Genomic DNA, 25,331 nt, shown 5'->3' with positions numbered 1-25,331 from the left:
ACAGCGCATCCCCAGGCACGGTATGCCGACAACAGCAAAAAGCACAACCGGACAACACAGGACGCACCCCCCGGCCAAACCAAACAAGTACCAATACCCCAAGAACCCCTCCGGAAAGCAGCCATCTCGACCGTCGCCAGGACAGAGAAAGGCTGCACACCAATAAAGCTACCACCAGTACCAAAGAGGAGGAAACAAACCGAAGGGGCTACCACAAACTGAGGGGAAGAGAAGAAGGCACCCTGAACAAGGACCAGGATGGCTCAGGCGACTCATGAGCAGGCCGGAGGGGAAACAAAACGCGAGAAAACGTAAGAAACGTCATACTGTCTCCAAGACAAAGCTCGCAGGTGGGACACCGTCAACAAAGCCACCTGAACACCATAGAGATGGTGAAACCTGCGTCAAAATACCAGACGCGAAGTGCCAAAGAGAAGGCCGAACCAGTCACGGACAGGACCGATTCGGCCTGCTGAAAGAGGCGAAGCCTCAGGAAAAACGCCCCGGGAACGGACACCTATCAAGCAGCGTCTGAAAAGAAGGCCGGGCCGGCCACCATGGAACCATAAGGACTGTTCTCGTGGGAATGGGCTGCAACCGAGCCAGAACCCGAAGCAACAGCTGGACCGGGAGAAGAGGGACAGGTACCCCCCACCTCGACCAGGCCTGCCGAAAGCCTCCACCGTGAAGTCCTCGCAGGTGGGAAGGGCGCCACAAAATGGGCGACGCCTAGACCACGCCGACCCGAAGACGTCCATGGCCAGGAGTCCATAAGCCCAACAGAGCCAACAAAACGAATCGGCGACGACTGGCCAACCCACGAAGAGGAATGAACCGAGACAGCTGTCCACCAGGACGCAGGACACACCCTGGACACGAACCACATGGTTAACCAAACCCCCTGCGGTTCCGGCAAGAACCACCAGAGAACAGTCCAAACAGAGCTGAATGGTAGAGTACCTAGTGACCCAAATCCTCCGAAGCGCAAACCAGACAGCCATGAACACCTGAACCGGGCTGTGAGCCCGACGGACAGACAGACTCCATCAACCTCGGCCGACCTGGTGAGCACTGGTCACAAAGCCCCAGCCGAGAGATGACCCGTCCGTGAACACATCGAGCGAAGGCTCGGGGAGGTGCCAAGGCACGGAACCCCGAAAACCCCAAAGAGGAAGCTGGTGACGCAGCACCAACACCAGATCCCCAGAGGAACCCAAGGAATGCAAGAGGCGGAAGGGGAGTCTCCGTAGGAACCAACCGACGCCGGAGCCAAACCCGACTCCGTGGGCAGACAAGCACGCCGAAGTGCAGACTCCCGCACAACCGCCCAAGCAACCGCTGAGCAACCCGGGACCCCCTCCTGAACAGCCAAAGGCGGGACCACAGCCGCAGTAACACTTCTGGAGGGAAGACAATGAGGGGCCCAAGAGCCTGAAACAAGGCCCAGGTCCGAACCCGGGACGGAAACAGAAGGTAAAACCTCCAGATCACCAGGAAACCAAACCCAGCGATCTGGAAAGAACCATCCCCTGGCGAGCAGACAAGCGGACTGACTGGGAGCCCACTCCAGCCAGTCGTCGAGGTAGGCCAGACACCGAATCTCAGACGCAGACAGGGCACTAAGATCCGGTAAAGATGCAAAGAGTATACAAAGTGCCCTTTACAAAATAGGGAAGGCAATAAAAACAGCAAACCTGAAGCCCCACCACCAAAGCATTATATGACAATCATATGAAGACATATTATGACATATGACAATCATTATACGACAACATGACAATTATAATCAAAGCATTATATGACAAAGAGTGCTGGGAAGACGGGACACCACGAGAGTAGCTCACATCCTGTAACTACACTTAGGTAAGTACACATAGGTAATTACCAACCGTGCTAGCCCCAGAAAAACTGGAGAGGAACGTGCCAAGAAGTGACCTGGAGGTCCAGGTCCACCATCCATGCACCAGGCCCTAACAGAATCCGAACAGGAGACAACAGTCCTCCGAGGAGGGCAGAGGATCCAGGGCGCAGACTGAAGTAGTCCAGAAGAACTGCAGACTGGAAAAGCTCATGACTGCAAAGAGCAGACGGGAAGCCCAGAAGGATGGGGCGGATCGACCACGCCCCACGCACCCACGAAGAGGAAATGACGAAGCGCAGGGGAAGAAGCCCACCCCGCCAGCTCTGAACCCCCCCCCCCCAAGGGGGAGAAGCCGTCCTCCGACGCCAGCAGAGGCCGGAAGACAACCCAAAGCGCCCACCAACAGCGGGACCAAGCGAGAGGCAACAGAGCAAGCTGCTCCCCCAGCGCCCAGTCAACAGAGAAGGGAACAGAACCCCTTCAGAAAGAAAAAGTACACTACCGAAGTCATGAGGAGACAACGGGAATGAAACCACACTTCGCTGGAAGATGAAGTGAGGGGAGACCTGATCACCACATTCAAGACACCCAAGGGAATCGACAGGGGTGATAAGGACAGGCTATGTAACACAAGGGACACACGCACTAGGGGACACAGGTGGAAACTGAGTACCCAAAAGAGCCACAGATTATTTTTTTTTTTTTTTTTTTTTGTGTGTGTCAGAATGGGAACGGGAAAGCACTAGGAAGTAATGTGGCGACTCCTCACACAAGTAACGAGGCTGACCCCCATACAATGTCACATGTAGACATGACAGAGCCCAAGAGGCACAGGATCCGATACACCTGTTGATGGACGGTTGAGAGGCAGGACCAAGGAGCCAGAGCTCAACCCCCACAAGCACAACTAGGTGAGGACATATATTGTAAAAGCACAAGCCGCCGACTAGTGGCAGAGAGCACTACACCGGCCAGGCAAAAGGCACAAAACTGCATCAAAAGGCCCACCTCGACAGCAAAACCACAAAGTCCCAGCACAACCACAACATGTGCCAAGACCCAAAAAGCTCAGTCTGCAAGCCAGGAAGACCCCGGAACCCCAAAAGGCAGAACCGGGTCACACGAGGAAACAAAGTCCCCGGAACCCCAAAAGGCAGAACCGGGTCACACGAGGAAACAAAGTCCCCTGAACCCACAAAAGGGGGCCCAAGAGGAAGAAACCTCCAGAACGAAACCAAGGAACCCAAAGGAACCCAGAATCGAACCAGGGGGAGCCCAAACCACCACATTTGCCGGCGGAGAACACCACTAAAAGGCAAAGCACAGACCCCAGCAGAACGCCCTGGGAAAACGGTCCCAACAGACCGAAAACCGAGGGGCAAGGTGTGGGAGCAAGCATAGCAGCCAGGGGCACTGAGCCTAAACCCATAGGCTCAGACCCAAAATCAACACCCAAACGTTCCCAGAGGAACAGGCAACGGCAAGAAAACACCAGAAAAACAAAGAAACGACAACAGGAGAACAAAAACCCTTAAAAATTTTTGAAAACTCACCAGAGACGCTCGCTCGCACACCCAGACGCATGTAAACAAACCGCAACGCCGCCCTGGTGGCCACGCTGGGAAACCGGCAGACGAAAATGGCCGCCAGCAGGGGCTGTGACTGACGCTAAATACACAAAAACACGCCAGCAAATGTGGGAAGCTAGCAGACTGGAAGGGCGAAAAACGCCGCCCAACAGCAGAAAAACCCCTGAAGGGGCAAAACCGCCCTAGAACTGCTAGCAGGCAACCCCCACAGCCCCGGGAACCAACAACAGAGGCCCCGGGGCAGAGCCGTCCTCCAAGCCCTCCGCCCTTAAAGAAAAGCAAGAGACCATGGGAAAGGCAACAAGAAAGGGCCGCTGGTAAGACCCAGAAGCCTTGGCAGGAGGCACAGGCTCAAACCTCCGTCCCCCACCCGAACGGGGCAGCCCCCGAAAACCGCCCGAGTCTCTGCCGCAACTAAACCCCGCCCCGACCCCGAAACCCGCAGACGGTCCGGAGCCGGGAACATGGAGAGAAAGGGGCGAGCAGCACCTAACCAAACGGGGCGGCCACGGGGCATTCGAGAGGGAAACCAACCTAGCATGTTGCAGCAACCTAACCTAGCTTGCAACATGGATGCCGCCGTACTCTGAACAGTAATAACATCAGGAGAGTACTGGAGAACAAGCAGAGAATCACTCGCAAGACTCCGGGTCAAGGTGTCAGTGACCCAACAGGCAGCATGACGGAGGTAAAAGTGGCGACTGTCACCCGGAGACAAGGGAACAGCAACCAACGATCCCGTACAAGACGGGTTGGAACCCGGAAGACACATTCAATGGTCCCCCGAGCCCAGACAGGGGTTTCCAGGGCCCGTAGGGTAACAACTACGGGAAGCCCGGGCAAGGTGTTGCTAACCGGTTAAGAAACCCAAACATAACAAGAGGGTAGATTATAGCACTGAAAACCCCTGAGAAGTGTACAAGCACGGGGGCCTAGCAGAGGGCCGCCAAACACTACCAGTGGAACTATAACCACCTTAGGCAGACCCCCACCAGGCAAGAAAATGAAAAACAAAAGAAAAACCCCGCAAAAGTACACCGTCTCCAGAGGCAACAGAAACCGGCCGCCGCTTAGGTGGCAGGCTGCGCAACACCTTGATGCCCTAACCAGCACAATACCAATCCCTACCCAGGGCCAAACAAGGGCCCCAAGCCCCAGCTGGCCCCAAGGGCGAGGCAAATGCCGAGCAGCAAGAACCTCTACGGGAATGGTTCCCGAACGCCCCAGGGAAGATAACCCTGTTACGCAAGGGCAGTACTCACAGGGCGCTTAGGGAAGGCAGCCACTAAGCACATGCAGCCCCGGCACTGATGAAGTACTCCTGGCCACCGCACACCACAACACACGGCAGTGAACGCCACACAAGGCAAACACCGCCAAGGAAACTGAGGCCAGAGAAGCGTCAATCCCGGTTGACATTAGCGAACGAACTGGAGCTTGGCAGCCGGCTCGGTAGGTCCGGGGCTCCCCCCTCCCCCTCCCGGGGTGGGGAGGGCTGCGCGGACGATCGGCGCGGCAGTAAAGTGTGATGTTTGCTTGTTTGCTTGTTTCCTTGGGATTGTAGGGAGTTTTCTACCTCTCTGTTCGGTTTTTGTTGTAGTTTACCATGTGGGGTTTGTTTTGTTACGCCTACCTTTCTGGGTGCCTAACCCCGGTCGATGGCAGATAAGGAAAACCCCCAACCATATGGGGTTTTCCAGGGCCATTGCTCCCTGAAACCTCTCTGAAGGGGCCAGGTTCTGGCGCTGGTCCCTGGTAGGTCTGAACTCCTTAGCTAATGTCCCGGTCTAACATAACATACATTAGCCCGATAAGCTCCAGGGAGCCGTAGGGGCTCCCCACAGAAAAGTTTGTAAAACCCAGGGGCCAGAAGCCGGCATGGTGAAAAAATTCGAGAAAACCCAGGGGCCAGAAGCCGGCATTTTAATCCCCTTGAACGTGCCTGTGCATGGGTCACTGGGGTAACGAAAAATACACAGGCCAGAAGCCGGCATGGGAAAAAATGAAAATTGCCGGCTTCTGGCCCGGTTTATACTACTACCAACCAAGAGGCCTGGTAAGAGACCAGGCTGTAGGGACATTGCTCCTTGGAATCACCACAAGGTAACCACAAGGATAGGTAGGTAAGGTATTACTATTCTTCTGCATTTAGTAGTACAGTACTGTACAGTACTGTAAATACTATTACAAAATGTTTAATTTTTTAAATGTATAGCATTTCTTATACATCGAATCCAGATGACCAGAGGTTTCTCCAGATACAAGTATACAGGCAGAGAGTTTAAATCAAATCCGGATAACTTTCTACCTACTACTTGTTTATATCCGAACTGAAATCCAGACAACCGGAGATTTTTCCGGATACGAAGCTGGGCATCGGGCCGTACCGTATGAATCCCGTATGGCTGTGGCTCGAGGCACGTGATATTGGTAGTGTTGGGGTGGGTGGTTTCAGGGTAAGGGGTATCAAGAGAGAGAGAGAGAGGGGAGAGTTGGCAGGGACTGCCTGGGAAATATGGGGCATGTGGAGGGGCCTATAATCTGTATTGTATACAACAACCCTTCAACCAGTGAGGCCTCACAAGCAAGCCATGGACCTTCAACCAGTGAGGCCTCACAAGCAAGCCATGGACCTTCAACCTGTGAGGCCTCACAAGCAAGCCATGGACCTTCAACCAGTGAGGCCTCACAAGCAAGCCAAGGACCTTCAACCAGTGAGGCCTCACAAGCAAGCCAAGGACCATCAACCAGTGAGGCCTCACAAGCAAGCCATGGACCTTCAACCAGTGAGGCCTCACAAGCAAGCCAAGGACCATCAACCAGTGAGGCCTCACAAGCAAGCCAAGGACCATCAACCAGTGAGGCCTCACAAGCAAGCCAAGGACCATCAACCAGTGAGGCCTCACAAGCAAGCCATGGACCTTCAACCAGTGAGGCCTCACAAGCAAGCCAAGGACCTTCAACCAGTGAGGCCTCACAAGCCATGGACCTTCAACCAGTGAGGCCTCACAAGCAAGCCATGGACCTTCAACCAGTGAGGCCTCACAAGCAAGCCATGGACCTTCAACCAGTGAGGCCTCACAAGCAAGCCAAGGACCTTCAACCAGTGAGGCCTCACAAGCAAGCCAAGGACCTTCAACCAGTGAGGCCTCACAAGTAAGCCCAAGAATTCTTATCTTCAAGATGTGTAGCATCAATCAAGAAGAACTACAACAAGGTAAGCTGAAGTTTCTGTTTGAAATTAATTGCAGTACTGCACTTGAGTATTTCATAATTATAGTCTGTGTGTGGCAATTCAAATTATGTTTTTGTGGAACAATTTTTTTTTAATATGTTCACTTTTGAACTTCTCCGGTAAAAAGTCAGCTAATCCAGGTGTCAGGCTTAACCCGGATGGGGGTCCTTCCCATATAGTCCGGATAATCGAGCTCATACAGTACTTGCAGCATCCAACTCCAAAGAATAATGGACTAAAGAGAACTCCTCTCCAGATTCAGACAATGAACCACTGGGAAACAGTCTGAACTGAGCCAGAACACGGAACCTGGAGGAATATGAATCTTCCTCAGGACACAACACATGTCCACAAACTCCCACAATGTTCTGTGCGGTCGACGAAAAGGTGGTGACCAATGACCCTGACGCTCACCAGCCTGGTAAGCACAGTCACCCAGGGCTGCTCCAACACAAGCAGGCAGTGGTCAGAAGCCGAAGCAAAGCTGCCAGAGAAAGGGAAAGTGACGAGGACCAAGAATCCAACACAAGGCCCAACTAACTCAAAACCTGGGACAGAACCAACTGGAACTTCCAAAAGTTCACCAGGAACTCAAATCTGGCAAACCAGGAAAGAACTAGATCCCTGGCTAGCAGACATGCAGACTGACTGGGGGGTCCCACCCTAGCCAGTCATCAAGGTAAGCCAGAACATGAACGTCCAACAAAGACAAGTCACCATAACCAGAGCCAACCTGATAAAACCCTAAGGAGCCAAATTCAAGCTGAAAGGAAGAGCTCGAGAGCGGTAAGTCTGATGTCCCACTATTGAACCTAACCAATACCCGAACCTGGGGTGAATAGGGACATGCCAGTACACATCCCGGGGGTCTAGAAATATAATTCAGGAGCCTGCATCTAAGGCGAGGCAAGACGAACCTGGGCCAAAGTGGTCATCTGGAACGAGGAGAGGGGGATGAAGAAGTTCAAGCTTGAGAGATTAAGGATGAACCAAAGCTCTGCCAAGACCCATTTTAGAACCAGGAAGAGACAAGACACCCACTGCCGAGATGTGATCGTTTCGACCACAACGGAAGCAACCCACTCTGAAATGACCCAACACAGGCAAAGGGAAGAGACCTTTGCCTGCCTAGCTCCAAGAATATGGAAGGGACCGACTAACTCCACCGCAGGCCACACAAGATGACCCAAAAAGCGCACAAACCCTGGGACCAGTTGACAAATAGGGCAAGCCATCCCTCCACTGCCCTACCAAAGGGGTAAAATGGCTGGCACAAACCACAAGCAGCAGCAGCCCTCCTGCTTCCTGGTGGGCAGTAGTAACCTAGTGACAGTGATCGTGCATCCCTTGCTCTGTGCCTCTCTTAATGGGGAAGGAAGGGTCAGGTTTTGGCCCCTCAGTCCCTGGTAGGCTCCCTCATGACTTGCAAGAGCTGATGTGATGATGTCATTTAATAGTAAGGAGTTATCTCCATGCAGCTAGCAACAGGAAGCCTCTGTTCGACCCTCCAGAAAATGGACAATTCATCTGAACAGGTACAGAGAAAAATGACAAAGTTAATCCCAAGAATTATAAACCTCCCATATGAAGAGGGATTTAAAAAGTTTAATCTACATTCTCAAAAAAGGTGAATGGATGACATGATTGAAGTACTATACAGATGGACAAAAAGGTATAATAGAGTAGGTAATAATAAGGTGTTAAATATATCACCACAGAATAACCATAATATCACCATAAGCAATGGATACAAGTTGGATCCATTTAGATGCAAGAGAGACCTGTGAAAATAATGGTTTGGGAACAGTGTTGTTGACTTATGTAGCACATGATTGGGGTAGCATAATAGATGTGGGATTGCTGGATTGCTTCAGAAGAAGGCGAGACATGTATATATGAGTTTGGTTGGAGATGAAATAGGAAAGAATGACCCACTGGGTCATTGAGGCCCATTGGTCCTCACATGGGCTAATGGGCCTTCTGCAGTTTCCTTTATTTTTATATTTTTTGTATACTTACGTTGAGAATATTGGTGACCATTTGCCAGCACTTTACATAATTCTTGTAATTAACTTCTTTAATGTCCTCATCTTCCACTTCACTCCAGTAGTCCAGTGATGAGATACCGCACACTTTTCTCTTATTGCCTTTACTTCTCTTAAAGGAAAACACACCCTGCAAAGAACAAAAATCTAACACTATACCAAATGCCAAGCCAAACTTACTCAACCTAGAAATCACATATGATAATCTTCACTGAGTCAAATTGTATAAACATGAATATCATTAAAATATACTCATACTATATTTTCTAGGGGAGCCCCCTTGGTGGCTCCCTGAAGCTATATCTCACTGACATTGCTCCATTCCAATGGGTCACATCAGTCACAGTTGTGTTTGTTCTACCAGGAACCAGAGTCAGAACCTGGCACCCTCACAGAGGTGCTGGGAGTGAGTGCCAATCTGCCCACCAATTAAGTATCAAACAAAACATCGAAACTGCCAGACAACTCTGCAAACAATACTAATGAAACAATTGGCTCTCTCATACCAGGCTGAAACCCTATACAGTTTGTACTAATAGCCATGACCAGGGAGCCATAACCAGCCTTACTGACTCAGTTCTGTTGCTCATGTGGAGGTGTCAATTGCCTGTAGTACTATGGGTCTGTCAGTTGCAGTGAGCCCTACTGCTTTTAGTCGAGTGCCGGCCATCATCTTGGACTTCATCCAGTGGGACTATTTGCTTGTGTTTAGTTCTATTATTTTGGTATTTGCTTTATGAGCATTACACACAGAAATCACAATAGCGTGATGCATCAAATGAACAAATCCACAAGGGCCATGACGAGGAGTTCGAACCTACGTCCTCTTGGATGTAGGTTCAAACCCTCGTCACGGCCCTTGTGGATTTGCTCATTTATGTGCATGTTTTTGTATCCAGTTTTGCTGTGTTGGATTGGCTTCTCTTCAATTCAAGCTGCAAGCATTCAGGGACCTCTTCCCTAGGTGTTTGACACCACGAGCGTAGCTCTCATCCTGTAACTACACTTAGGTAATTACAGTGAATACTAAACTGAATTAATTCCATCTTTAGCTAACTGCTAACAAACTCACCCTTAACATTGATAAAACCTATATTTGTTTGGTAATAAAGCCACTGATCAAATTAACATAAGAATTAACAATACCAAAATTAGTAACAAAGTACTGTAAATGGTAACTTCCTTGGAGTTCTCATTGATAACAAGCTGAATTTCCAGGGACACATTCAAAATATAACAAAAAAATTATTTGGCATTCTTTCTAAAATAAGATACTATATACTTCACCCTGTTCTGTAAATCTTTTATTACTCTCATCTATCCTTACCTCACATAGTATCTGTGCCTGGGGTTCTACTACCCAAAATCATCTACCACCTCTAATTACTCAACCCAAATCAACTATTAGAACAATAACAAACCCTGTTCCCAAGCAGCACTTAGCCCCCTTACTTAATATCTACCATATTCAAAGATTTAAGTCACTGCACATCCTCTTAAGTGTTCTCTACATACATGTACTGTATATATATAAAACTGAACTGCAATGCTAATCCTGACCTTAAACGCTTCCTGGAGCATTGTAAGAGAACCCATGGGCACCACACTAGAAACAAATATCTATTTGAGATTCCAAGAGTGTGACTTAATCAAACTAGAAATGCTTTGCAAATCAAGGGTCCCAGAATGTGGAATGACCTTCCCAATCACATCAAAGACTGTCCCTCTCTCAACCAGTTTAAGAGAAACTAAGTACCAGTACTACCTAATAAACTCCATGTAGCCAACCTTACCTCTTAAACGTCAACCTATGTTTTGTCATTATCAAACATTATGATTAATGACTAGCTTGCATAACTGCTGATATCTGCTATGTAAAACCTTAAGAAAATTGTAGTCATTCTGTATATTTTGTTAAAATTACTATCTGCTGTTCTGTTGCAATTTCTGCTGTTTCACTCATCATTTAATTACAGTATTACTGTATAATTCTTTTTATTTATTTTCTCTGCTTCAGTTTAACATTTGCTTTTGATCTCAATTAGTTTTAAGTCTTAGTTTTTAAGTTGATTTCCTTCACATCATGCCTGAAACGCTGTGCATATTAGTGGCTTTATGCATTGTGAGAGAATGGATTTTGCCAGCTGTCTTAATATGTGCAAAGTGAGAGCACGGTGACAGTTGAATTCTCAAGAGTGCACAGTGTGTGTGCACAAGGTCAAGTTTTGTTAATGCAAGACTTAAGTATACTTTGTTGGGTATCTATGGAGAGCTCAGCTCATCAGGAGGCCAAGGTAGTGCAAGGAGCCATTGTGTGCCTAATTGTTTGTTATTTACAGCGAGAAGTATAGACATTTATTTATTTATTTGTTTATTTATTTATATATATATAGAAGATACATTGGGTTTATGAGAGTACTGTACATAGCATTGACTTTTTAAATTCTTGTAAAGCCACTAACGCATAGCGTTTCAGGCAGGTCCTTAATCTAACCAATAAATTTAACACTTTCGCGCTTTAGATTATCCATGAGTCGTCACCGTATTTTCTTACGTTTCCGCATAACAGACTACGCCTGTAGTCCATCGAAAAAATATTTCTATAAATTCCATTTTCTAACCGAAATGGATGGGGATACTCTCAGATTTTTCTCCATGAAATTCCCGTTCTCCCTCACCGAAAATTTTCAGAAAAATTTGAATCTGTATATATCCCCAAAAAAGAATTGAGTCTCGATGAGGGTACAATGGGATGGCGCGGCCGCCTCTCTTTCAAGGTCTACAATCCCAACAAGCCTGATAAATATGGTGTAAAATTTTATATGTTGGCCGAAGGGAAATCAGGCTACATATATAAATTTGATGTGTATTGTGGAATTGGAAAAACGACAGTGGAAACCGTGATGGGGTTGATGGCGCCCCTAGTCAACAAGGGTTATCATTTGTATATGGATAACTACTATAACTCGGTAAGCCTAACAGAACAATTACGTGAAGTGGGTAAAAAAAAAAGAGTAAAGTAAAAAAAGTAAAGAGTAAAGTATGAGTAAAAAAAAAAAAACAAAGTATGTTTGGGGGTGTGGCGGGTGTGGCTCTGGGTGTGGCAGGCATGTGGCAGTGGGTTCCCTTTAGCCGTTGATATATCCAACACGTGGGAAATATTTGTATGTGTTATGTATATGTCTGTGTAGGGAATTTTACTGTGATCACTGTCATACAAATTATAAAATGTTTCAACAAGTATAAACATGATAAACATCAAACGAACGAAAACAATGCGTTCGTTTCTGCCGCGAACGCATACTGAGCGACGTGGTTCTATATTTGGCGCTTCTCTTACACATGCTTTGTACAATTGTTATACATTTCATCTTATAGAAAATTTTATTGCGAACACATTGGTATAAAAAACCAGCGTTGAATGAAATGAAACGCCATTTTCTGGGTGAGTCCTGGAGGCTCCCCGGAGCTATCCCAGGCTGATATGCTAATGTCAGACTTTGGCATCAGTCATGTGTATGGAGTTCTTAGGCCTACCGGGGACCACGGCCAGAACAGGGCCCCCTCAGAGAGGCAAGGGGAGCAATGGCCTATAGAAGCCCCCGTGTAGTTGATACCTAGTTGGTTGATTACCTGGTTGATGGGGTTCTGGGAGTTCTACTCCCCAAGCCCGGCCCGAGGCCAGGCTCGACTTGTGAGAGTTTGGTCCACCAGGCTGTTGCTTGGAGCGGCCCGCAGGGCCACGTACCCACCACAGCCCGGCTGATCCGGAACTTCTCTTAGAAAATCGTCCAGGAAGCATTCTATGTCTGCCATCGACCGGAACAGGCACCCAGAAAGGTAAGCGCCCCAAAACAAACCCCTATTCTGGTTAAAATTGCTACCAAAAACCGAACTAGTGGATAGAACTCCCCAACCGAAAACAAGCAAACTAGTGTGACGTCACACACTGCCGCGCCGCTGTCTGCGCAGCTCCCCCCTCCCCGGGAGGGGGAGCCCCAGACCCCCCGCGCCGGCTACCCACACCTCAGTTCTTGAGGCTGGATGTCAAAAACGCGAAAAACCGCCGACCGGAGGGAGGGAGGGATGCCGGGGAGCCTCCGGGACTCACCCAGAAAATGGCGTTTCATTACATTCAACGCTGGTTTTCTGGGGTGAGCCCCGTCGGCTCCCCGGAGCTAACTACCCACAGACAGAAAAAGAGGGACTTACCCGGGAGGCGGTCGTCGCTCACCCCTCAACTCGAAGCCGAGACAACTGGCTGCAACCGCCGACCCAAAGCAACACAGGCCCGACGAGGCCCAGGGACATTCACAAGGTAACGAGCAGCCAGGACCCTGTTCGACCGCCAAAATCCCCGCGCCCGAATATCAGACCAAGACATATTCCCAAAGACGGCAGCAAGAGCCGCGAACTTACGAACGTCATGGGCACGGGGATAGACCGCAGGCTGGCTGGACCTAATAACCCTGCGGACGACCTGAGAGACCCAAACCCGCGAACAGGGAAGAAGGGAAACCGGATCAACCCACAGCGCGTCCCGGGACACAGAGGCTGGGGCGCACAAATAACGGCGAAGCGCCGCAACCGGACACAAAACATGATGCACCCCCGGCCTGACCAACCAAGCATCAACCACCCATGGACCCCTCCGGAACGCAGCAGTCTCATTCTTCACCAGAAAAGAAGGAGACGGCTGCAAACGAACAAAACTATCACCACGACCAAAAGAGCAGAAACCCTTGCGCCGGAGGAGAGCATGAAGCTCCCCTACCCGACCCCCAGAGGCCAAAGCCAACAAGAAAAGTGCCTTGGAAAAACAATCCTGGAGCGAAGGGGCCACAACGAAACGAGGAGATGAAAGGAAAGCGAGCACTCTGTCCAAAGACCAGGACGGCTCAGGTGATGCATGAGCAGGCTGGAGGTGAAACAATGCACGAGACAGCTTGCGAAACGGCGCAGACGTAACATCGATACCGAAAGCAAGCTGAAGCAGCTCCGCCAGCGCCGCACGATACGAAGCGACAGTGTTAGGCATAAGATGACGGTCCTGAAACAACCACGAGAGGAAGGACAAGACCACCCGAACAGACAAGGAGCTAACACGACGAAGACGCAAAAAGAAACGGAAGGACCGCCAGGAAACTTCATACTGCCGCCGAGAAGAAGCCCTCAGGTGGGACACCAACAAGGAGGCCACCTGATCACCATAGAGATGATGATAGACTCGAGTCAAAAAAAACCATACGCGAAGACTCGAGGAGAAGATCGAACCAGCTACGTGACGTACCGGTCCGATCTGCTGAAAGAGGCGGAGCCACGGGAAAACCCTCGGGTTCAGACACCGAGCAACCAGCGCCTGAAACCAAGGCTGGGCCGGCCACCAAGGGGCCAGAAGGACAACTCTCCCCCGGTAAGTCTCTAAGCGAGTCAGGACCTGGAGCAACAGCCGAACCGGGGGAAAGAGGTACAGGAACCCCCACCTCGACCAGTCTAGCCGAAAGGCATCGACCCCGACGGCCTCACAATCGGGGAAGGGCGCCGCATAAACGGGAAGAAGCCGCGACCACGCCGACGCGAAGAGGTCCACTTCGGGGCGCCCGAACGTCTGGCAAAGCCAACGGAAGGACTCGTCGTCGACCGTCCACTCCGTGGAGAGGGGAACGAAGCGAGACAGGGCGTCGGCCAAGACGTTGGACACGCCCCGTACGTGAACCGCCAGGAGAGCCAAACCCCGAGAACTCAGCAGACGAGTCACCCGAAGCGACCAACCCCAAAGAGACAAGGACCGCATCGAACCCCCGCGGTTCAGGCAATGAACCACCGGAGAGCAGTCCGAATGGAGCCGAATCGTCGATCCGCGGGCCACCCGAATCCTCCCCAGAGCAAACCACACTGCCGCGAACTCCCGCACCGTACTGTGAGCTCGACGGAAGGACGGATCCCAACGCCCCTGGCCGGCCTGGTGAGCACTGGTCACAAAACCCCAGCCGAGAGACGACGCATCCGTGTACACATCGAGCGAGGGCTCGGGTAGGCGCCAAGGCACTGAACCCCGAAAAACCGAAGAGGAAGCCGGTGACGCAGCAACCGACGCAAGGCCCCCAGGGGTCGAACTCTGCGATCGTGAGAGAGGCGGAAGGGGGAACCCCGAAGGAACCAGAACAGCCGTCGAAGCCAAACCCGACCCGGCGGGTAGACCACCATCGCGAAGTTCAGGCTCCCGCACAGCCCCTCGAGCAACCGCCGGGTGACCCGAGGGCCCTCCAGAAACAGACGAAGGCGGGACCGCAGCCGCAGGAGAGACTCCGGAGGGAGAGACAAGGAGGCGGTTCGAGAGTCCCACACGAGACCCAGCCAAGTCCGAACCTGAGAGGGAACCAGATGGGACTTCCTCCAGTTCACCAAGAACCCGAACTCGGCGAGCTGGGAAAGAACCAAATCCCTGGCTAGCAAGCAAGCTGACTGGCTGGGAGCCCAAACCAGCCAGTCGTCGAGGTAGGCCAACACCCGAACACCTAGGAGACGCAAACGAGCCACCACAACCCGTGTAAGGCGCGTGAACACGCGAGGTGCCAGGTTCAACCCGAACGGGAGACAACGAAAGCGGTAACTCAGACGCCCCACAACAAAACCGAGCCAGTCCCTGAACCGCGGATGAATCGGGACATGCCAATAAGCGTCCCGGAGGTCCAGGGACACCATCCAAGCTCCCGGCTCCAAGAGCAGCCGAACCTGAGACAGCGTAGTCATCCGAAAGGAGGGGCAATGAACCCAGGGGTTCAGACGGGACAAGTCCAGAATGAACCGCAGGTCCGCGCAGTCCCGTTTCGGAACCGGAAACAGACGGGAAACCCATCTGAGGGACGAAGTCGTTTCGACGACGCCCAAGCGTACCCACTCCAAGACGACTCCACAGAGCACAGGGGAAGAAACCTGCCCTGCCAGCCCCGACCCCCCAAAGGGGGGGGGCCACCCAATGCCACCGCAGGCCGCGAGACACGACCCGAAAGGCCCACGAATCGTGGGACCAGGCGCGGGCGAACAGCGCAAGCCGCCCCCCCATCGCCCCGTCAAGGGGGCAAACCGCGAAAGGGCCGGCGACCCGTACGAGACCCAGAACCCCGCACAGCGCGAACACCGCGCCGACCAGACGAGGGAGGGTCCGCAGGAGGAGCCAACCCCAAACCTGACACCAGAGGCCTACCACGACGAGAGGAACCCCGAGCCCTGGCACGACCTTTCCGGGAAGACCCACCCCGGGACCCCCGGAAAACCAACAAGTCCGACATCGGACGACAAGCCGCCGACGCAGCCTGAATAAACTGCGCCACGGCCGACTCCCCAAACAGGAGAGGACAAAAAGGTGAAGAACGCCTAAGAGCCAGAGTCCAAGCAGATTCCACGGAGGAACCCAGCACCGCCTGCCGACACGCGAGACGGGAAGCATAGAACAGGGAAACCGCATCCCGCAAAATCGGCGTGAACAGCTTCAACAAGGCAGCCGACGAACGCGCAGCCGAGGACAAGGTGCCGGACCCCGGGACGGACCCAAGCGTCCCCACATCCACCACGAGCCAATCCGAAGACAGCTCCAGGAGGGAAAAGAACCGCAAGGCCGAACACAAAAGGCCCCGGGCGCGCAAGTCCTCCGCCACGAGCGCCGCCGAAAGGGAGGGAACCTGCACATGGAGCTGAATAACGCCCACATCGCGGGGAAGGGCAGGGGCAAACAAGCACTCATTCAGGTACTCAAGTTCACCCCCCAGGAAAACCTGAAGCACCGGGGAAGCTTCCCGCCACTCCAGCGTGCGGGAACGACAGAAGGAATGCCAGGAATCCAGACCAAACAAGGGGCAGTCTGCTAGCCAGGACGACTCCGGAACCTCGTAACGGAGCCAGAAAGGGAACAAAGTCCCAAACCTGAACGTGGACGGATCCATTTCCGAGGCATAATCCGGGTCACGCAGGAGGTAAGCTGCAAAGGCCGCTCGCACCACACCAGGATGGATGCGATAAGCCGAAAACCTCCGGAAGGACGGAACCGACGTACCCAGGGGAACACTGAACCGAACCCGGGGAGGGGCCGACACCAAATCCAACTCGTACGCAGAGGGGGGAAAAGAAAACCCCACTCCTTGTAACAATAAGCCCCGCTCAGTGGGAAGAAAAACCCAGGCGGGGTCCAGCGGGGCCCAAGGCCCCCAAGTCAGCCCCTCCCCAGCCTCAAGGTCCGTCACCACGGGACCCGAGGCCGAGTCCTCTCCCCAAGCCCCGACCCCACAAGACAAGGACGGAGCAGCCGGAAAAGCTGGAGGAAGGGGGGCCCACTGGTCAGACCCTGAAGCTTCGGCCGGGAGACAAGACTCGAATGCCTCTGCCGCCCCCCCGGAAGGGGCAACCCCCGAAGCTGCCCGAGTCTCGAGATCAAGTAACCCCTGCTCCGACCCCGAAACTCTCAGACGCTTCGGGGCCGGAAGCAGGGGCGGGGGACCAGAATGAACAGAAGGGGAAGGACGAGGAGGTGCGGACTGAACCAGGATCGAAGCGACCCCCACCCCCAAGTCCGGGTCTCGAAAAGCAAAGCGGGGCAGCCCCGGGGCATCCGGGGAAGCAACCAACCGAGCGCGTTGCAACAGACGAAACCTAGACTGCAACGCACGTGCCGCCTGTACCCGAATAAAATCATCAGAGGATTGGGTAAATTGAGTCACAAGCAAGCAGCAACACTCACAGGACTCAGGGTCGAAAGTATCACCGACCCAGCAGGCAGCGTGGCAGAGGCAAAAACAATGAGGGTCACCCTGAGACAAGGGGACCGAGCAACCCTCAAACTCGCACACAGCGAGTGGGGACTCCGGGGTCACATCCATCGGACCCACGCGCCCCCTAGGGGATTCCCAGGGTCCTGAGCGTTTACTTTAAGAGGACTCGCGCTCAGGTAGTCCCAGGCAGGGTGCTGCAAACCGGCGCCCAAAACTACCAAGCAAACTTCTAAAGCTGAACCCCAGGGACGTGTACACTCACGGGGACCTAGCAGGGGGTGCCACCGAGGAGAACAGTGGAAGGGCAAAAACAAACTGAATAAAACGACAGAACCCCCCACCAGGCAAAAACAAAAAGAAAAACAAAACCCTGCAAGAGGACAGCGAACCCCAAGGAACAGAGCCGGCCGCGATGTCGGGAATTACAAGCTGAGCAGCACCCTGCGCCCCTACCAGTGCAAACTGCCTCTTACCCGCCGGTAACAAGGGAGAACAGAACACCCAAGAGCCCAACAGGCGGCCGAAAAACCGAAAGGTAAAACGGACCAGCAGAGGCAGACCCCGAGGAGCCTGTGGAAGGTGGCCCCAAGGGCAGTACTTACAGGGCACCTAGGGAAGGCAGCCCTAGGCGCATGCAGCCCGAGTACTGAAGATAACTCCTGGCTCTCGCACCCACAAAACTAACACCACACGCAAAGCACAGTGCAGTAGCGACACCGGAGCCAGAGCACACGACCATCGCCTATAGCATCAGCCTCAAGAACTGAGGTGTGGGTAGCCGGCGCGGGGGGTCTGGGGCTCCCCCTTCCCCCTCCCGGGGAGGGGGGAGCTGCGCAGACAGCGGCGCGGCAGTGTGTGACGTCACACTAGTTTGCTTGTTTTCGGTTGGGGAGTTCTATCCACTAGTTCGGTTTTTGGTAGCAATTTTAACCAGAATAGGGGTTTGTTTTGGGGCGCTTACCTTTCTGGGTGCCTGTTCCGGTCGATGGCAGACATAGAATGCTTCCAACTACACGGGGGCTTCTATAGGCCATTGCTCCCCTTGCCTCTCTGAGGGGGCCCGGTTCTGGCCGTGGTCCCCGGTAGGCCTAAGAACTCCATACACATGACTGATGCCAAAGTCTGACATTAGCATATCAGCCTGGGATAGCTCCGGGGAGCCGACGGGGCTCCCCCCAGAAAAGAAATACGTACATAGAAAAGTAGGGTCAGGAAACGTATAAATGTATAAACTTTCCAAGCATGATTTCCCCCCTGTGTTTTCGCCAGTGCGCTCGCGGCTAACTACTCTCCACTTCACACACTCTTGCGGGTGGGCAATTACCTATATTAAACATTCATATGCATATGTCCGTGTAGAGAATTTTATTGCGATTCCAATGATACCAAAATTAGCGATGTAGGACAACTGTAGGCTTCGCAACCATTAAGAGAGTGGAAACATTTTGTTGCTGTTTGGCGCTCTCGGCGAGTGATCTGCATAATTTTTTATTTGGTGTTGATACTCCTTATGCTTGGGTGGCATTTTATAGGTATGCTCTTATAGACAATTTCATTGCGAACACAGTGATACCAAATTTAAATACGTGCGCCTTCAATTATTGTCAGGACAGTCAAAAGAGAGTACACTTTTTCGGTCTTACCGCGTAGGCGCGCGAAGAGCCGAAAGCATCTGGGGTATTGTTTTTTTTGAGCGCCGAGAGTGCGAAAGTGTTAAGTGCATAATTTATAGCAGTTTAGTTAGTTCACTGCTTATGCATCCCCATACTCATCTTGTGGGCAGAAGTGGAAAGGGTTACAGAGGCACATAATGGGCTCAGGGACTGAACCCCATAATTCATTTAGCTAAGCAAGTTACAATCTTGATGAGCTAGTTACAAAATTCAATACACATCGTCACATCAATAGGTTCGAGATCGACCACAAGAATTTCTAGCAAAATTGAAAAATGTTAACAGGCACATTGTAAGAAAAACTGAAAAGTTTAGTAGGTACATTATAGTAAAATTTGCGGATTATCAACAGGTACAAGGGAGCCGGTCGGCCGAGCGGACAGCACGCTGGACTTGTGATCCTGTGGTCCTGGGTTCGATCCCAGGCGCCGGCGAGAAACAATGGGCAGTTTCTTTCACCCTATGCTCCTGTTACCTAGCAGTAAAATAGGTACCTGGGTGTTAGTCAGCTGTCACGGGCTGCTTCCTGGGGGTGGAGGCCTGGTCGAGGACCGGGCCGCGGGGACACTAAAGCCCCGAAATCATCTCAAGATAACCACAAGATAACAATATGAGGATTATTTATAGGTACTGTATATAGTAGTAAAATATACGTTCAATATAGCATCCATGATATAAGATGATAGCAGTGATTACAATGGTGAGGTTGTATGGACTTTTGTATGTATGGACTCACTGAACTTTTGTGCTACCCACTCCCCCAACATATGTGCTTAGGCACATATGTTGGGGGAGTGGGTAGCACAAAAGTTTAGTGAGTTTTAAGAGTTTAAAGCACTAGGGAGGAAACTATAAGGATAAAATTAGGTATTTTTTGGTTTTAGTTTTGAATAAAGCATAGGTTGGACAGCTTTTCAATTCATTAGGAGTAAGTTCCATAGACTAGGTACCTTTATTTGCATAGTGTGTTTACACAGATTTAGTTTGACTCTGGGAATATCAAAGATATATTTATTTCTGGTGTGGTGATCATGGGTTCTATTACACCTATCAAGGAAAAGTTTCAGATCAAGATTAGCATTTAGGAACAAGGTTTTGTACATGTAAATGGCACAAGAGAATGTATGGAATAAGTTTATGTTTAGCATGTTTAGGGATTTAAACAGAGGGGCTGTGTGTTGTCTGAAAGCAAAGTTTGTTATAGTTCTGATAGCAGATTTTTGCTGGATGATGATGGGCTTGAGGTGGTTTGCAGTGATTGAGTTCCACGCACAGATACCATAAGTAAGATAGGGATAGATTAGTGTGTAGTATAATGAAAAGAGAGCTTGGAACATAATATCTGATTTTAAATAGTATACCAACCATTTTTTAGACTTTCTTGGTTATGTGTTTTATGTGGGTGCTGAAGTTGTCTCTTGTGTATGTATAAGCCAAGGAACTTTCCATCATTAGTATTGCTGATGTTAACGTTGTCTATCCGAAGCTGAATTACATTTGTTGATTTACTTCCAAATAAAATGTAGTAGGTCTTTTCTATGTTTAGTGTGCAATTGTTGGTTGACATCCATGAGTGGACTTTTTTTAATTTGTTATTTACAAGATTATTTAGTGTGTGTGGGTTGGGGTCTAAGTAGATGAAGGTAGTATCGTCAGCAAATAATAAAGGTGTAAGAATGTTAAGAGACATTAGGCAGATCAATGATGTATATAAGAAATAGGAGAGGTCCTAGGATGCTACCCTGTGGCACCCCTACAGTTAATGGTAGAGTGGGGGAGGTTATATCATTGATGGCTGCATATTGATGTCTGTCACTAAGATAGGATCGAATATAGTTCAGGGCAAGACCTCGGATTCCATAATTGTGAAGTTCAAGTAAGAGATAGTTATAGTTAACAGTATCAAAGGCCATGACTCTGGTCAATGAGGAGTCCAATTGGGAAATCATTTTTGTCAATGACTGTGTAGATTATATCAAGTAGACTAATAATTGCATAGTTGGTACTCTTTTTGTGAGCAGAAGCCAAACTAACAGAGGGCTTAGTATGTTGAATTTTATGAGGTAGGATTAGAGCTGTTTGTAAATAATTTTTTCAAATATTTTTGATAATACTGTATGGGTAGATTTGATAATGGTCTGTAATTGTTTATGTCTGCCGGACTGCCTCCTCTATGAACTGGCATTACTCTTGCTTTTTTTAGGGATATCAGGAAGGTATTTTTTTAAGGATATCAGGGAAGGGAAGGAGTTTTATCTGGTTGTTATGTGATATCAACTTGTTGACTCCAGGGAGCCAGTGTCAAGAAATGGAGTGAGGAGGAACATTCTCAAGCTTGCTGTCAGAAAGGTAGAGGGAAGTCAACCATCAAGAAAAACACTAGGCCTCAGCCATAATGTAGTTGTGACGTTACAGCCTCTCTCCACTTGGAGGGAACAGTCCTGATTGGTTTAGACCTCAGTGCCTAATGCCTCATTGGTCAATTTCATATAATGGCACAGAAGGTAAGGAGAGCATTATAGTGCCAAGCAGGCCCTGGCCTCGGCATTCTGTCGACATCTTTCGTTACACACAGATGTGAGGATCTATGCTACTGGCCAGTAGCCTAGATTCCCACCTTATGACATTATTACATTATCTCGTCACCTGCCTAATTTCACTTAGTGCAATTCGCTGCAGAATCCGGTTAAGTTACTTGAGAAAAGAGAGAGATTGTGTCACCACGTGATCACAGCAAGAAGCAGCGAGACTTGCCAGTGTTATATCAGTGATCATCGTGAACATCTTCATATTAAAATTAATGAGACCGGGTTATCAGTGAAGTACTGTACATTGATTCCCCATTGCTACCATTAATTTTTCGGAGAGAGATAAGGGAGCCGGTCGGCCGAGCGGACAGCACGCTGGACTGTGATCCTGTGGTCCCGGGTTCGATCCCGGGCGCCGGCGAGAAACAATGGGCAGAGTTTCTTTCACCCTATGCCCCTGTTACCTAGCAGTAAAATAGGTACCTGGGTGTTAGTCAGCTGTCACGGGCTGCTTCCTGGGGGTGGAGGCCTGGTCGAGGAACGGGCCGCGGGGACACTAAAAAGCCCCGAAATCATCTCAAGATAACCTCAAGATAACTTTATTTTCAGAGCGATTTGTGGCCTTTTTCTCACCAAGCCATGCCACCCTACCACGTGAGCCCACCCTGTGTGTGTGAGCTAACCCTACCACCCTGTGTGTAGCTGCCGCCACCGCTACCCCAGCTTGCTCGTCGCGCCACGCTCGGCCACGGAACACCTGTTGATCCAGTTGTACCTGCCACCCTGTGTCGACTGTGTTACTCGCATGTCATCACGTGCAGTAATTGCTGGAGTATTATATCTGAGCATCTACAGTCCAACATTGTGTGTATGCAAGGTGTGAGTGACAGGCTGGCCCTAAAGTGAGCACAAACATTTTTCTTGTTCCTAAAGTGTTTTCTCTTGTGTTGGTCTTGGATCAGCCATCCGAGCCGCATTGTTATCACCCGATACAGGTGAGAGGTAGATTGGTCGAAGAAGCAACGGGACAAATGTCAGTACAGCAGTCTGCGTGATACTGTATCCGTTCACTGTCATTGGTGTAAGTGTTATACACACTCCACACAGTTAATATATCTTATATTTTTGTGCATTTGAGTTGTACGGTGTTGGTATTGATATTATATTATTACAGTATATCATTATTTCATTATTGAGTATTTCAGTATCTATGTGATACAGTGCATTTTATATTCTTTCCAGATACCAGTGGATGAACAAGTCACTGAGTGTTGTGTGTAGTTAACACCTGTGAATTATTTTTGCAGTTATTGATTATTGTGTTGTGTGTACATTATAGTGTTGTACTGTACTTGTGTGTTACCGTCAAGTGTTGTACGTGATTATTTATTATTGCAGTCCAGGTGACAAATATTAACATAATTAATAAATTGATTTGTTGCAGTCCAAGTGACAAGTGTTAACATAAATTACATTATTATTATTAGTAATGGTAATGTCTTCTCAGATATAATAACATAGGATACAAACCCACACTTGTTTATGTGTGAAATTTATGTAAGGAATTTACACCAAGTCTTTCGCAGTCTGAGTGTGTGGTTAGGTCTTGTCAAGGTCTGAGTGTGTAGTTAGGTCTTGTCAAGGTCTGAGTGTGTAGTTAGGTCTTGTCAAGGTCTGAGTGTGTGGTTAGGTCTTGTCAAGGTCTGAGTGTGTGGTTAGGTCTTGTCAAGGTCTGAGTGTGTGGTTAGGACAAGACTTGCTCCTAAACGTCTAATGTGGCTCCTATCCTGGACCCAGTCCTCTTATCCTTCTTGATGGTCAAGAAGGATAAGAGGGCTGGACCTTCTTGACCATCAAGAAGGATAAGAGGACTGGACCTTCTTGACCATCAAGAAGGATAAGAGGACTGGACCTTCTTGACCGTCAAGAAGGATAAGAGGACTGGACCTTCTTGACCATCAAGAAGGATAAGAGGACTGGACCTTCTTGACCATCAAGAAGGATAAGAGGACTGGACCTTCTTGACCGTCAAGAAGGATAAGAGGACTGGGCCTTCTTGACCATCAAGAAGGATAAGAGGACTGGACCTTCTTGACCATCAAGAAGGATAAGAGGACTGGACCTTCTTGACCATCAAGAAGGATAAGAGGACTGGACCTTCTTGACCATCAAGAAGGATAAGAGGACTGGACCTTCTTGACCATCAAGAAGGATAAGAGGACTGGACCTTCTTGAACATCAAGAAGGATAAGAGGACTGGGCCCAGGATAGGAGCCACATTAGACGTTGAGGAGCAAGTCTTGTCCTAACCACACACTCAGACCTTGACAAGACCTAACCACACACTCAGACCTTGACAAGACCTAACCACACACTCAGACCTTGACAAGACCTAACTACACACTCAGACCTTGACAAGACCTAACCACACACTCAGACCTTGACAAGACCTAACTACACACTCAGACCTTGACAAGACCTAACCACACAGACCTTGACAAGACCTAACCACACACTCAGACCTTGACAAGACCTAACTACACACTCAGACCTTGACAAGACCTAACCACACACTCAGACCTTGACAAGACCTAACTACACACTCAGACCTTGACAAGACCTAACCACACACTCAGACCTTGACAAGACCTAACCACACACTCAGACCTTGACAAGACCTAACTACACACTCAGACCTTGACAAGACCTAACCACACACTCAGACCTTGACAAGACCTAACCACACACTCAGACCTTGACAAGACCTAACCACACACTCAGACCTTGACAAGACCTAACTACACACTCAGACCTTGACAAGACCTAACCACACACTCAGACCTTGACAAGACCTAACTACACACTCAGACCTTGACAAGACCTAACCACACACTCAGACCTTGACAAGACCTAACCACACACTCAGACCTTGACAAGACCTAACTACACACTCAGACCTTGACAAGACCTAACCACACACTCAGACCTTGACAAGACCTAACTACACACTCAGACCTTGACAAGACCTAACCACACACTCAGACCTTGACAAGACCTAACCACACACTCAGACCTTGACAAGACCTAACCACACACTCAGACTGCGAAAGACTTGGTGTAAATTCCTTGCATAAATTTCACACATAAACAAGTGTGGGTTTGTATCCTATGTTACTATATCTGTGAGAAGACATTACCATTACTACTAATAATAATACTTCACCTGTACTGGCCACAACAACACTTCATTTGTCAGCGAACTAATTCAATATTTCTGTTATACAAGTATATTAGAAATACGAAGCTGGTTTATACCTTAGACACAGAAACTGTTGCCATCGCTGAGGAGGCTGGAGAACACCGAGGGCGGGAAGCTGGAGAACACCGAGGGCGGGAAGCTGGAGAACACCGAGGGCGGGAGGCTGGAGAACACCGAGGGCGGGAGGCTGGAGAACACCGAGGGCAGGAAGCTGGAGAACACCAAGGCGGGAGGCTGGAGAACACTGAGGGCGGGAGGCTGGAGAACACCGAGGCGGGAGATACAGGAGGGCGGGAGGCTGGAGAACACCGAGGCGGGAGATACAGGAGGGCGGGAGGCTGGAGAACACCGAGGCGGGAGGCTGGAGAACACCGAG

The 25,331-nt window shown here is 50.0% G+C and overlaps 1 protein-coding gene across 1 annotated transcript in view; it reads right to left on the bottom strand.

Annotated features, from left to right (window-relative positions):
* The window catches only part of LOC138360321 (origin recognition complex subunit 3-like), a 108,438-nt gene that overhangs the window by 76,122 nt on the left and 6,985 nt on the right, over positions 1-25,331 (bottom strand). Inside the window, exons 2-3 of the mRNA XM_069320238.1 lie at positions 25,012-25,331; positions 8,705-8,860 (exon numbers count right to left, since the gene is read on the bottom strand). The exon at positions 25,012-25,331 is cut by the window's right edge and continues 197 nt beyond it. Coding sequence (XP_069176339.1) covers positions 8,705-8,860; positions 25,012-25,331 — 476 coding nt within the window. The remainder of the gene's footprint in view (positions 1-8,704; positions 8,861-25,011) is intronic.

The sequence above is a fragment of the Procambarus clarkii genome, unplaced genomic scaffold, assembly GCF_040958095.1.
Source record: "Procambarus clarkii isolate CNS0578487 unplaced genomic scaffold, FALCON_Pclarkii_2.0 HiC_scaffold_107, whole genome shotgun sequence".
Classification (NCBI taxonomy): domain Eukaryota; kingdom Metazoa; phylum Arthropoda; class Malacostraca; order Decapoda; family Cambaridae; genus Procambarus; species Procambarus clarkii.
This window is presented reverse-complemented; position numbering and strand designations above follow the sequence as displayed.